The sequence below is a fragment of the Lepisosteus oculatus genome, chromosome 4 (genome assembly GCF_040954835.1).
Source record: "Lepisosteus oculatus isolate fLepOcu1 chromosome 4, fLepOcu1.hap2, whole genome shotgun sequence".
NCBI classification, from domain to species: domain Eukaryota; kingdom Metazoa; phylum Chordata; class Actinopteri; order Semionotiformes; family Lepisosteidae; genus Lepisosteus; species Lepisosteus oculatus.
Genome location: NC_090699.1, coordinates 54,347,415 through 54,361,054, shown reverse-complemented (window position 1 = coordinate 54,361,054; position 13,640 = coordinate 54,347,415). Strand labels below are relative to the sequence as shown.

Here is a 13,640-nt window from a genome sequence, read left to right as displayed (position 1 = left end):
TATTTGCCTTTACCCCGAACAGAGAAAAAGATCAGGCAGAAGAAGCTTAAACATCCACCATTTGACACACTAAACAAGAACACGATCTCAGGAGGTGGCATAGATCATGAATGGTAGAATCATTATGACCTGTAACATTGATGGATTTTTCCTTTGAAGGAAAACAGTTAATCTTTCATAAAAAATCTAGCTCCTCATTTTATAGTGTTTTATTTTACATTTTACAAGTAAAATATTTCAAAACAGTATCCATCTTTGTTTCAGTGGAAATTTTGGTGTGCAGAAGTTTCTTCAGCCAAGACACGGTTCACTTGCTTGACATCCAGGGATTATTAAAAAAACAGTGTTATGTGCTTGAAGCTGCAGTGTGCAGTGAATTGGCATGATGCTTAGTCATTTACTGAAGGGCAACACAATTAGCTTTATCAAAACGATGCTGGTCCTGTCTTTTGTTTGAACATTTTTAGATTTATGGATCAGGCACAATTTTCCTTTCAGATAAGGAAAAGAATAAGAATCTGTGATTTTCAGTCCCAAGAAACAAGGGTGATGTTGATCAGTGGTGATATTTGAAACTCTGTACAATAAATTAATATGTACTGTACTGTAAGTAGGGTAGTCACTTATTTTGTACTCCATCCTTGAATGTGTATTTTCTTTAGATGTCTGAATTTTTCGTGATCCATTTCTGCAAATTGTTGTGACCTTACTTTGTAGAAAGAAATAGCTGTCCTGTTTACCAAATTTAGCTTGTTAATTTACCTTGAGCCGTACCCCCACTGCCTATTCAAAGATCCATATTCTATTATTCGGGTTCTGTTGCTATCTTTAAATCATCTGCAAATTAGCCCCTTTGAAAGTTTGTCTTGATGGATTGCATTTTGCCATAATTTCGCTACTGTTTGATCAGCTCTTCTTCAATTTTTACCTCACCTTTGTTGTGCATTATTACTGAACATTACCATGATACACTGTGACAAATGTTTCTTAGGGCAGTTTTACAGTATTCTTAGGGTCCAGTCCAATAAGGAGCAGTTAAAGGCATGTTGAAATCACAGGGGAAAACAGCCAAACAGAAATTTTGATAAACTTCTGAAACAATCAGCCAACTAAGGATAAATTAGATGGGTTTTCCACTCTTCAGTCTTTCACTGTTCATAACTTAAAAAAGACTATTCAAACCTATCAGAAACAAGCAGCAAACTTGGGAGCTGACGGGTTTTGATAATATCTTTCTTTATCATCAAGCGGACAGGTCATTGAATTTTAGCCAATCTCTTTTTGACACAGTTGTACTTTTACTCGTTTTATTAATCAACAGCTTTTCTGTTCCTCTGAGTGAAAACAAAGTTTTCACTAAAACAACAACACAGTAATCCCAGCAACTGATTTACAGCTGTTCTTTATACATGAGAGGAAGACATTTTTTCCAAACGAAATATTGCAAGTCAACACACAATATACAAAGTCTGTTTACTGAACACAGCTGTGACAAGGATGAGTGGTGTGGTTTGAACTCATGGTAAATGTGTTTTGAAATTAATTGTTTACGAAAGATGCAAGTAATAAAGGTGTCAGACAAAGTATTTTTCAAATTCAATATCTTAAATTTTCTGCTGGGTTTATCATTCCTGGGGTGAATTATTATGTGAAAAGATCCTTCTACTGATTTGTCTGTCTTTTAGAATATACTTTATGACTCACCAAAAATATAGGTTGAGCAAAAACCAATGAATATTTTAATAAGCAAAGTGTGAGTCAGCATTTTGTTAAGGTTTAATTTGTACCTTTAGCTTGGCTACAAATGTCATGTGTAAAAAAAACAGGGATGTATTTTATATTAAAGCCACATTGCATTGTGCATATGTAAGATCATAATTTTATTTTGTTTTTCTTTCAGAACCCAAGTACATATTCAAAAAATATGAAAATGTAAACATTTTTGAAATTGTTTCTGTTCTCCGTAGTGTCAACAAAAATATTGAATTTATTCAGTTTGAATTAATTGTTGAAAGATATACAGTAGTCCATGCAGGTGAGGCTGCACATTGGTGGTGGTGGAGGGGAGACCCCATTACCATTAAAGCGCTTTGAGTGGAGTATCCAGAAAAGTGCTATATAAGTGTAAGCAATTATTATTAATTATTATTATCCATCCTGTCATCAGAGACAAGCTACATGTCAGTTGTGTTAAATTGGTTTTTGGACCATATTCTAAATATGGCAGTATATTTATTAACCATGACTTACTATTACAATCCTTTTAAATTCCAGTTTCACTTTGTATTGGATCTGTAAAAATTGTAATTCAACACCCAAAAAGTGACACATCTTAGCTCCATCTTATCTGTTTGCTAAACCCTTGCCTGTTGTCGTATTCTTAGGAATTAAGAATTGTAGTAATTGCCAAAGTGTAACTCGAAACTGAAGATGACAAGTTTCTTTAGTTTTAGAGCTACAAGTTGTGTTTTAGGAGTTGCCTGAAGGAGATCAGAGATGATTTAGTTCAGCTTCTTGTAATAATATTTTATTTACTTTATATAGCATTTTTTTGACACATCATCAGAAGGTGTAATGAAACAGTACAGACAGATACACGCACATAAATGTAATAAATAAAACAGAATTAAAAGCAAGCACATAAAAGTAACATTTAACACTTTTATAGCAGTTACTTCATTTAATATGTGCTAGGAGATTATTCCACAGCCTCAGAGCAAGAGAAAACAATGTACAATCTCTCAGCATTTGAAGCCTGGTTTTAGGACTGAAAGAAGGTCAGAGTCCAAAGAGCACAAAAGATATGGAATTGTGTAGGGAGCTAACAATTCACTGATATGCTCAGGATCTAAACCATTCAAGGCCTCAAAACTGAGCTGCAGAATTTTGGATTTCACAGGGAACCAGTGCAAAGAAGCTGAGGACATGAAATTCTCATGCAGTTTTTATTTGAGCAGCTGAGCTCTGAACATGCTGCAACATGTTAAGAACTGCATAGTCTAGAAAGCACTGCATTACAATATTCAAGCCTGGAAAAGGCAAAAATAATTTTTAATGTTATGTTTAAACATCTCTCGAGGTGGAAAAAACAGTGATAAGTCTGCTCTTTTGATCTTAATTTGTATAAACCTTCAGTTTTGATTCCTGGAATATTGGTACAATTTAAGAATTTCTTAGAAGAATTAGTAGATATTCATACTTCAAACTGTTAAAGGGATAAGAACAGTATACAAAGTTTCAAGGTTATGTCTTGATTGGTCCTTCTACAATTGTAAGCCATTTATTCGTGGTAAGGGTCTGTGTAACTCATAATGTATCCCAGAAGCACAGGCGGTAAGGTGGAACTACACCGACCAGGTTAGAGGTATTAGTTAAACTACCAGAAATGTCTCTGGGAGGTGGGAAGAAACCAGAGGACCTGGTGAATATTCTTGCAAATATTTGCATATAAGAACATGCAAGCTTCAGACTAAAGGTGCCCCAGTGCAGAATTGAACCCAGATCCCAAGAACTATGAGGTACAGTAGCAGCCCTGACTGTTATGCTGCCGTGTCACCTGATTTGAATATGAAATGTCACATGGTAATTTAATATCTACAGCTTTAGTCTAGGCTGTCTTCAGGCTGTTTTTGGAAAATCAGTTCCAGATCTAGTTTCTAAGAGACAAATCAGAGGTGGTGAGGTTCAGACCTGTTGTTCTGAAATAATCTTGTGTATTTTGTGTACCTCAAAACCTCACGACAGCCTCTATTAGCAGTGTTACATTCTGCTGTTGTATATTTGTTTATTATTGTATAGTTGTACAGTATATTATTGTACATTGTTGATGGGTGTTTAGTTTTAGCTCTGACTGAATTGAATGCTTGTTGAATGCATGTATAGACAGTTTATGTAGGTATCCTCTTGCCACAGTATCTTTTTCTATAAGCTATGCATTGTTTTGCATAAGTTAATATAAAATAGAAACAGGATTAGTTATTTGGTGATGATCACTTTAAATTAGCAATGCAAAACTTTATCTGGGTAAACTATTACAAGCCAGGTACAGCTTTTTAAAAAGTCTTATTCTGCATGTACAGGCACTCACAGAAATGTGATTTAGGGTACAGCGTATAAGTTACATTTACCTTGATGTTAATTTTTTCCTCTCTCTCCTCTTCTTCTTTCTGCAGTGATCTCTAAGCAGTGCTCAAGATGAATAACAGGACTTGCCCTTCCAGGTTTGCAGCCTGTAGGTAACAGACAAGACTCCAAGACTTCACCTTCACCAGCACTCTTAGCTGAGATGCTCGGAAAGGCCACATTTTTTGTGACTTACATCTGGATGCTAAGCCTATCAGTCTTAGCTCAGGACGGCTGCCCCCCACTTCCCTCCATAAATGTAAATTTTTCAGTTACGTACACCTTGCCTTTTTTCCAGACGGAGACTCGTATACAAAACATTTTGGCTGATCCAGACAACAATGACATTTATGTGGCTTCACGGAACATTATTGAAACTGTAAATGCCAGTCTTGACAAGTTATGGGAATTGCGTACTGGTCCAGTGGGCAGCTCTCAGTGTGAGATCTGCAACTTATGTGACATTGAAAAGGACCCCGGTATTTTGGAGGACACTGATAACCAAGCTCTTTTTCTGGATCCATTTTTAAATTACTTGTATACATGTGGGAGTTCGCAATATGGCATCTGCTACTTTCATGACATTGGAAATGGATTACCTTCCTCCTCCAAGTGCCTCTATAAAAATGGGTCAAATTCACCATCTAATTGTCCAGACTGTGTGGCTAGCCCATTGGGTACAAAGGTCACAATCGTGGAAGAAGGCAAGACTGCATTTATTTTTGTGGCGGCCACTGTGGACCAGAAAGTAACACAGAAATATGGCAGAAAATCCATATCGGTTAGACGTCCGTTAGCTACTGAAGATGGCTTTTACACCGATGTGCGGGGACTGACTGTTCGTCCTGAGTTCTTGGAGTCCTACCCCATTGAGTACATTTACAGCTTCTCCACAACCGATTTTGTCTACTTCTTATCCGTGCAGAGGGAGAGCGTCGATAACGCCAATTCCCCCTTTCAGACGCGGCTGGGCCGCCTCCCTCGCCACGAGTGGGAGGTGCGCCGTTACCGTGAGGTGGTTTTGGAATGCCGCTTTGAGCCTAAGCGGCGGAGGAGAGAAATTTTAAGAGACGTGGTCTACAACGCCCTGCAGGCCGCCCACTTCGGGAGGGTGGGCAAAGAGCTGGCAGAAGAGCTGGGGGTGGAGCAGGATGCTGACATCCTATATGGGGTGTTTGCGGTGACCCACCCAGAGACTGGGAAGCCCCTTCCTGATTCTGCTCTATGCGCCTTCCCCATGGAGAAGGTCAACAAAGCCATAGAGGAGGGAGTGGAAGACTGCTGCACCACTGGGCCAGAACGCCTCTCCCGTGGGCTCTGCTACTTTCAGCACTGTGAGAACTGCCCGCATGAGGTACAGTACAGTAGGTCACGTCACCCTGACCACTTCCTGCCGAACTGGGACCCTTGGGGTTAAACAAAGTAGGCATAAGAAAACATGGTTTTTAGTTTTTCAGGACCAAAATTATTTTACAAACTGCGTGTTCAAGACCGGGCTACAGCTTCCTGGTCGCCCTGCTTTATGTATTCTGCTGTAGTCTGTTACTTTATTGAGCTTTCAATTCAATTTGTAGTTTGTTACCTGGATCAGCTCTTAAACTGAAAGAGGTTTTAAGTGAACTGGAATTTTGTTAAGTGTTTGGAATCTCCACATTTATAATCTAACCTATTATTATTATTCATATTTTTTCTTTATATAATTTGTTAGAATACAATAATAAATATTATTTGAGGCATAATTAAATAGATGAGTGCTCAGCTAGAATCTAAGCAGTGAAATCCAGGAGACAGGATTGGGAATGTCCAGAGAACTCCAGGTTTAAGGGGTTTGGACTATCATAACCAGAGCATGCTCACTGACGAAGATGGGAACATGACGAAGAGGAAGTTTGGGCAAGCCTAGACGAGTGAGAAGGTGCTGTGTAATGTATTGGAGTACAGAAGGGGTGGACTGAGAGATGAATTGAGTAATTTCCTCATCGGTGGCAGGCACAGGGCTGGGTGTGGACTGTTTACCTTTCCTTTCTCCAGTCATATATGCTTAACAAACAATTCTACAGGGGGAACTTAAGAGATGCAATGCTGCTTTTCCATTTTGTTGTTGTAAGTTGGAATTGGAAGTTACACAGGTACACAGCCTCAAGCAGTCTTGTGTTGTCACAATGAGGTTTGCATGAGTCTTCTGTGGCATGTCTTGCAAATACCTATTTTTACATGCGTCATAAGCTCCTTTTTGAAGTAGACCAGGCTGATGTTTAGCCGCACCACTGAGATTTCTGCAGCCAGGTGCTTTATTCTTCAAAGCACTGTAAAATGTCATTCTTATCCATGATGTCACTTGTGTTTGTTTTGTAAAAGTTTAAGCCTAAATAAGCTCTCTTGGCAGATCTTTTGAACTGTGGGGAATAGAAGCCTAATGCTAAAAAAGCTGTTCTCCTCCTCCAGTGCTTGTGTTCATAATGCTCTTTTCCTTTCAACAGCAAAAACAATTGTGATATTTAAGTACATACAGTATGTGGGCAACATGGTAGTGCAGTGGTTAACATTGCTTCCTTGCAGCTCTGGAGCCCTGGGTTCAATTCAGGACATAGGCTGCTATTGGCATGGAGTTCATATGTTCTCCACTTCTTCGCTGGGTGCTCCAGTTTACTCCCACAGTCCAGAAGCGTAATGGTAGGTTAATTGGTTTCTAAGAAAATCCTGACATGAGTGTGTCCCTGTATGTGTCTGTAGGTGCCAGGACTGGCATGTCATCCAGGATGTACCCTGTCTTGTGCCCATTGCTTGCTGAGATTTGCTTTGGCTCCCCCATGAGTGTTTTGGATGGAAGTACAGATATCTAGTTCACAAATTATAAGCCTACTGTACATATTAGCTGAAAGTGGATTTACTTTTCCTGCTGATCTTATGCAGTGCAAAGACACACTTTCACTTTTACTGCCTGATTATAATGTTCCATCCTGCTTTGTTCCAGGTAGACACTGTTCCTTACTATTTTCCATTATTCTTTTAAAACAGTTTTCTTTCCTCAAAAACAGAGGGTACAGAGGGGATGACTGGCCTATGGTGAACATTGTCAGACTCTGTACATTTTCCATAGCTGTGACGTACTGCATGGAGTAATTGTATAGCACTCGGGTGAACTTAAAGTACTCAAGATGTGAAGCAGAGGCCTTTTATTAACTCTGAAAGATAAACTAAGAAATGTTGGAATGCAGAGGGAGTGGCCCAGTCTTTGGGAAACTTTAGATAAGTATGTAGAAACAGGTTCAGTATAAAACAAATAGCGATTTGAATATTAGTCATGGACGCCTGTGAATACCAAGCGTTCTTAGACTGTTTAAGCACGTCTGATTTGTTGCACAGGAACAAGTGGTAAAGGACAGTTAAAAACAAGGAAGAAGTTCGTTTTTTACTATTTGTGAAGATATGTTAATGTGCTTGTCCCATAGCAGAGAGAATATTGTTTTAAAACCTCAATTATTTTCTCTAACATTTTAAAATCTTATTGGTTGTGAAGTCGTACACATACAATTGGAGGAGCAAGGTGTCTCAGATCACTTGAGTGTGGTGATTGAATTCCCAGGATGCATTACCTTGCATCCTTCCACGTTCCTATTGGAAAACTGAGGCATTGTTTACAATTCTTCCCATACCTGTAGAATCTTAACCAAATGAACAAGGTGTCCATGTTTTGAGCCACAATCCGCACTTCCTACTACCTTGTCCTACAACATTTTCAAAAGAGTAACTGTCAGTGCCCAAGGTATTTGACCCTCTGCAATCCTTGCGTTGATGGCACCAACAATCTGTCACGCCCTGTACTCCTAGAGGGCGCTCTTCTTCTGTTCTGTTCCTAGTCCCCTGTGATTATCCGTCTCTTTCAGGTGTGTCTTGTTGTCTAGCCTATTTACTTCCTGTGTCTGCTCTGCTCCTGGCTCAGCATTGAGGTTATGGATGTCCTAAGACCCACCTAGCACCAGGTCACTCCTGTCCGTGGCCTGAGGGCATAGGTTTCTTAACCGACATCATCTCAGCTAAATTTCTAAGTGTTTTTTATGCTTGTGTTTTAATCTCTTTTATTGCAAATCAATCTCTGCTTTGTGATGTGTATGAAACATGCAAGAATTCTTCCACTATTGTTTTTTCTATACTCTAAATGTTTTATGTCTTAAAACTGGAATTTAGACTTAAATATGGATGCCTTTGTGTTATGTTATGAGCCTGGGCTAACCCCCGTGTTGCCCCTTTTACCGTCATGCTTACGGTCTTTACTGCTCTCCTTGTCATTCCACGGCTTGCCCTCCTGACATCCGTGACAGTAAGAGCTGCCCTAATTCGCACAGTTCTGGAAGTGAGATGCTCCAGATCCTGCTTCTCCCCCAGACAGCAATATTTATGAACCTGACATGCTGTACATATACAATGATGCTCGAAAGTGGCACTGATCTTTTCTAAAGACCATGTGTTTGTTAAATTGAGGTAACTTTGAGGTTTCTTTTTTGTCTTCCCTTCCATGTTTCCCGAACATAGGCTAATTTTGTGCTTTCAGCCAACAGCTTAATAACCTGGCTCATATTCTAATATATTACCTGTTGTATAATGAAAATTTTTACACTGCCTGTCAAGTTAGCTTTCAGATGTCTAATGTACATACTTTTATAAGCCACGTCTCTGAGCATGGAGCAGCAGACTCTTAAAAGGTTTTGTCAGACATCAGTCGGGTGTGAACTCTATAAACAAATGTAGGAGACTAATGCAAATGTTGGGACTGTTTTTTGCCATTAACTCAAGAGAATTTTCTCAGAGGTGCCTAAGAAATGCCAAGTTCAACGGCTTGATTTTTAATGGCAGTGTTAAAGCTGCCCTGTAGCTGTAAGAGGATGGAAAATGTACATATAAAGCTGTAGTTAATGCATACTTAACATGAAGTAAAATGAAACAGTAGTCAAGAAATGGAACAAACTAGAGTCTACCTTGTTTGCTGGATGACCTTGTGTATCCAAAAGGAAACGAAAAGGACATCTTGCAAAAAAATAGTTTTATACTTGACCAAGGAAAGCACAACATTTGTTGTTGATATAACCATGATTAAAATGAATTATAGTGTAGACATCCCAACCTACAGTACATCTCTGCAAAACACCTGTGGGGCTCATGTCCTTCTTTTGTTGTAATTTCAATTTATTTCCCAAAACACTTGTTTTCCTCAATATAGTACCCAATGATGATTCCAGTGACCTGCAGTTAACAGGTCTATAACTTTTCTTAGGGCCACTTAAACATACTGTACCAGGACATTTCAGCATTGGAATTCACATTCCTATATAATTGTTTTCCATTTAGAAACACAATTTGGAAATTTAATGAGCAAAAGTCCCTTTTGAAATGTCTGTTGTGCAGAAGAAATACCCTAAGTCCAATGCAGTGGTTTTGCCTTCTGTCCATGTTTGTAATCTTCAAAATGACAGAATATGGAGAGAGCTGCAGGGAAAACCATTTTTTGCTGGATAATTCTAAAGAAATCTATTTGTTCTTAACATATAAGGAGACAGGAACCAGAGAAGATTCAGGAGATTAAGGCATTTGTTATACCAAATTTAAATACAAATGCTCCTTGGTTTATCTAAAACTACACTTACACAAATGCAACTTTTAATAAAACCACTGTAATTTTTTTTTCCCAGGGAACTGCTCAGGATCATGTCAGGCTTCTTTAAATACAACGTCCTTAAACAACTTCTGCTATTTACTTCTGCTACTTCTGCTATTTAATCCATTAGTTTTGTTTTCATTCTACAGAGCATGTTTAATCCAAGCATGATTTTTATTCATTTCATTACAAAGTATATTCATTACATATTAAAAAATAAGTTCAATAGCAATTAAGGCTCAAGTTAGAAATCGGACTTACAGAACAGTTTCCTCTTACATAAGACGAGGGCTGTCTGTACTGTATAGTTTGCCAATAGTTTCCTAATAATAGAAATATAGAGTAAACATTACATGTAGAAACTTATTTAGATTTACAAAATTAAATTGCAAATCTATTTCTTCCTGAAACAGTTGGGATCTTGAGTTCTTAAGATGGAGGTCTTTAAGAAGATCATTAAACATTTAAATTAAAGTTTGAGTTTCTGTAACACCACTGTTATGACTATTGATATACGGTATTGTGAGGGGTTAATCTCTCCATTAACTTAAACCTGTCGTGTGTTTGCATAGATATAATTTTTTTGGGGGAACCTTAATTTACACCTCAGAAGGAAGTAGGCACGTTAAAGCAGGCCGACACATTAACTCTGGCAATCGAGTTTTAAGAGGGTGTGAAGAGTAGTGCTGACAGCAGAAGTGATTCACTGGGAAAGGGGACAGAGCATGCCTGTGGAATGAGTGTGCTCATTGTTGACAATTTATAATGCTGGAATGGACTTTTCTGAAGTGTGAGGTGGAGTTCTTGATTATGTAATTGGGAGAGTGTGAATTGGCAGTGCCCTTTTACACCATGGCCGCGAGAAAAGTTTGAGCATTTGTTTTATTGGTTCTTAGTATGTCAGCTATTGAAAAGGAAAACAACAGCAATAATGAAAACATCTACAATGAGCAAGTGCTCAGGAAGGCCAGACACATGGTTTTGAAATATCTTCAGAACAGAAAGCAGTTATGTTGAACAGCCTCCTGTAATAACATATTAATTTCCTGTAGAAACTCTTGTTTGCTGTCTTTTCTCCTAGATTGCTACAGAGCACACCTCTGTTACTGTCACTTTGCCAGCATTGCATAATGTGTAGTCTGTTGTCTAAGCAGTTCACATATCTGTGTCAGTTCCCTCTATGGCTATCAAATAGTTCTTCCTTCCTTCAGTTCCTTCCTTCCTTGATGTCCACTTCTGTTGCTGAAGCAGGAAGCACTGTGGGGACTCTCTGCTAAAACACCTTAGCCAACTTTCCATGTATTGTCTAATGAATCCCAAAAGGCAAGCCTCTCTCACTGGAGATTTCCACAATCCTGGCATTGAAGAAAAAAAGTATTTTATTTCAAGAAAGCAGACAATTACTTATATGTGCGCCTACATGGAAAGAAGAAGTGTCTTTGAATAGAAGTATTTTTTTAATAATCATTTTGTCTGAAATCCTACTTTAATGACTATGCATAGCCTGGTGTACTGGCAAGGGGGACAGTTATGTAAGGTAAGGCGGATGTTATCAGAACATTTTCCTGTTTGAGTTCCTGTGCAGTGCTTTAGGTTTTAGTGAAAACTAAATCATTAATCATTTACTTTTGGATTACTAACACAGGGTGTAATGTAGCAGGACTGATCAGCATTAGAGTGCATTCAATTCAGCTGCATCGAGAAATTATAGATGAATGAAGCAATTTGGAAACAGTGGAGAAAGACAGCACGACAAGAGAAAAAACTCAATTGTGCAATTCCTGCAACTAGAAAAATATTGTGAAAAATGGAGAGATAACTGGTGATGAGACAAACCATTGGGTAATATTTATAAGTCACTTTTAGTTCATTTACAAACAACACTCATCAACTCTCAGAAAAATATCAGGAAAGGGCATTCATAACAACCAGCTGACAGCTAACTGCAAATGTTGACTGATGGAGGGACTTCTTAGATAAAATATTTAGACATTTACTCTGGCAAGTTTCTGCTATAAAATATCTCTATTAGCTTAGGAGACAGATTTTAAAACATCTGTGATTTGCTAGGATTCAGGTTTGCACCTCATCATGTATGCTCACATTAGGTGACACTGGAGAATTACAAGATGTCTCACAAGTTGTCTTGTTGGAAATAGTTTGTCTTCATGCCATGTCAATAGCTAAAAACTTAATTCAAAGCCAGGTGCACATTTCAACACTTAGGTAAAGGCAGCTGGGCAGCACATTTCTTGTTAATATATGATATACCTGTAAAGAGAGAAGGAGGTTTGTATTGTGTTTATCTTAATTTAAGGACAAAGCTTCAACAGGATTTGTGCTGTATTTCTGACATTCATTATCACCTTTCCTTATGTTGCTTTAAATTGTTTCCATGAATTGCTAATGTTTGGCAGTTAGATGTGATGGCTAGGACATAGCAGTTTCCTTATTTATATATATATACAAATATTCCACTAGTTTTCCCTTTTCTATGAAAACAACTACTTTTGATGGTAAATATGGTCAGTTTAACAAGAACTGGCAGTACGTATGTTTGATGTGGTATATATTTTTTTTGTCAGTGACACATTAAAGTAGAATTTAATTGTTTCAAAATCATGTGTTTACCTGCTGGTTTCTGCAAAGTTTACATATGCTGTTAGTGAAATATTTTCATTTAGTAATGTTTTAATGTTTTCCATTAGTTTGTGGAGATATGTAATCTATATTCATTATAGATTGTATTAGACTTTATAGTTTTCAAAGGAATTCTGTGGGAAGTGGCAGAATTGCTTCTTTACTAGTATTATTAAAAATAAATTCCCTATAGTAGATCTGTCGAGCATTGAAATATTGATGTAATCACATTTCTGTATTTGTAATGATTTACAAGGGAAATGAGTCTTTAAACAGGAAATTATACTCACTTACCAAACATTGGGAACAATGATTCAAATATGTCAAATTAAATGACTCTCTTAGTGACACTATTATGTATCTTTAATCATACATAATATGATTTATACTGTAAATGTTCATGAATTAATTTAACCTTTTCAACCCCGGAACATCAATGATTCAGTATAACTCTTGTTCAGGAAAAATAGATTGCTCAAGTTGTGGAAACCCATGCGTTTACCCAATGTGTGCCATAGTATTTCCTTGATGTGTGTGTTTCAGCTCGAGACCAATGTAAGCTGCCCGGACCAACCCACCATGGTGGCCCAGCCCTTCTACAGAGTGGATCTCTTCAATGGGAACATGAAGGACGTTCTACTGACATCTGTGCTTGTCACCCCTATCAATGACAAAACAGTAGCACATATTGGGACATCAGAAGGGAGGCTTTTGCAGGTATAGTGTGGAATATTTGCCAAAGATGGACCTGCCTGCTTTATAGATTTTCACCTTCTATCTTTAATTGTGGGAGGGGATGCTGTAACTTTAGTCACAAAGGTTCAACAATGAAGGTTTGCTCTGTTTCATTGCTAGACCTCTTCAGTAATCCTTCTAATTTGTGGGAAAGCCCAGAGCAACGAATATGTTTTTAATATTTTCGGAAGAAATGATGAGAAAAAACAACAAACACAAAAACAAACTAATGTGAGATGATGATGTATTAGATGATTCGTGTTTCTGCCCTCTAAGAGCCTTTGCAAATAGTTTTGTGTCCAAGTTTGATTCTGTAGCAATTACGGCTTGTTCCTAGAGCCTTCAAGTGCGACACATCAGTTTGAGCTGATCTAAGATCTCTATGCAATGAGTTTGTTCCCCATGAAAATTTGATAGAATTGTTGGTATTAACTTTACAACTTCTAAAGCAAGGTGCAACGAAATTACATCTAGTTTGAACAGCTGCCTT

General features: G+C 37.9%; 1 protein-coding gene across 1 annotated transcript in view; it reads left to right on the top strand.

Moving 5' to 3' along the window:
• Positions 1 to 13,640, top strand: part of mst1rb (macrophage stimulating 1 receptor b) — a 36,021-nt gene that overhangs the window by 6,708 nt on the left and 15,673 nt on the right. The window contains exons 2-3 of the mRNA XM_015347375.2: positions 4,173 to 5,476; positions 12,959 to 13,132. Coding sequence (XP_015202861.1) covers positions 4,286 to 5,476; positions 12,959 to 13,132 — 1,365 coding nt within the window. The 5' untranslated portion in view covers positions 4,173 to 4,285. The remainder of the gene's footprint in view (positions 1 to 4,172; positions 5,477 to 12,958; positions 13,133 to 13,640) is intronic.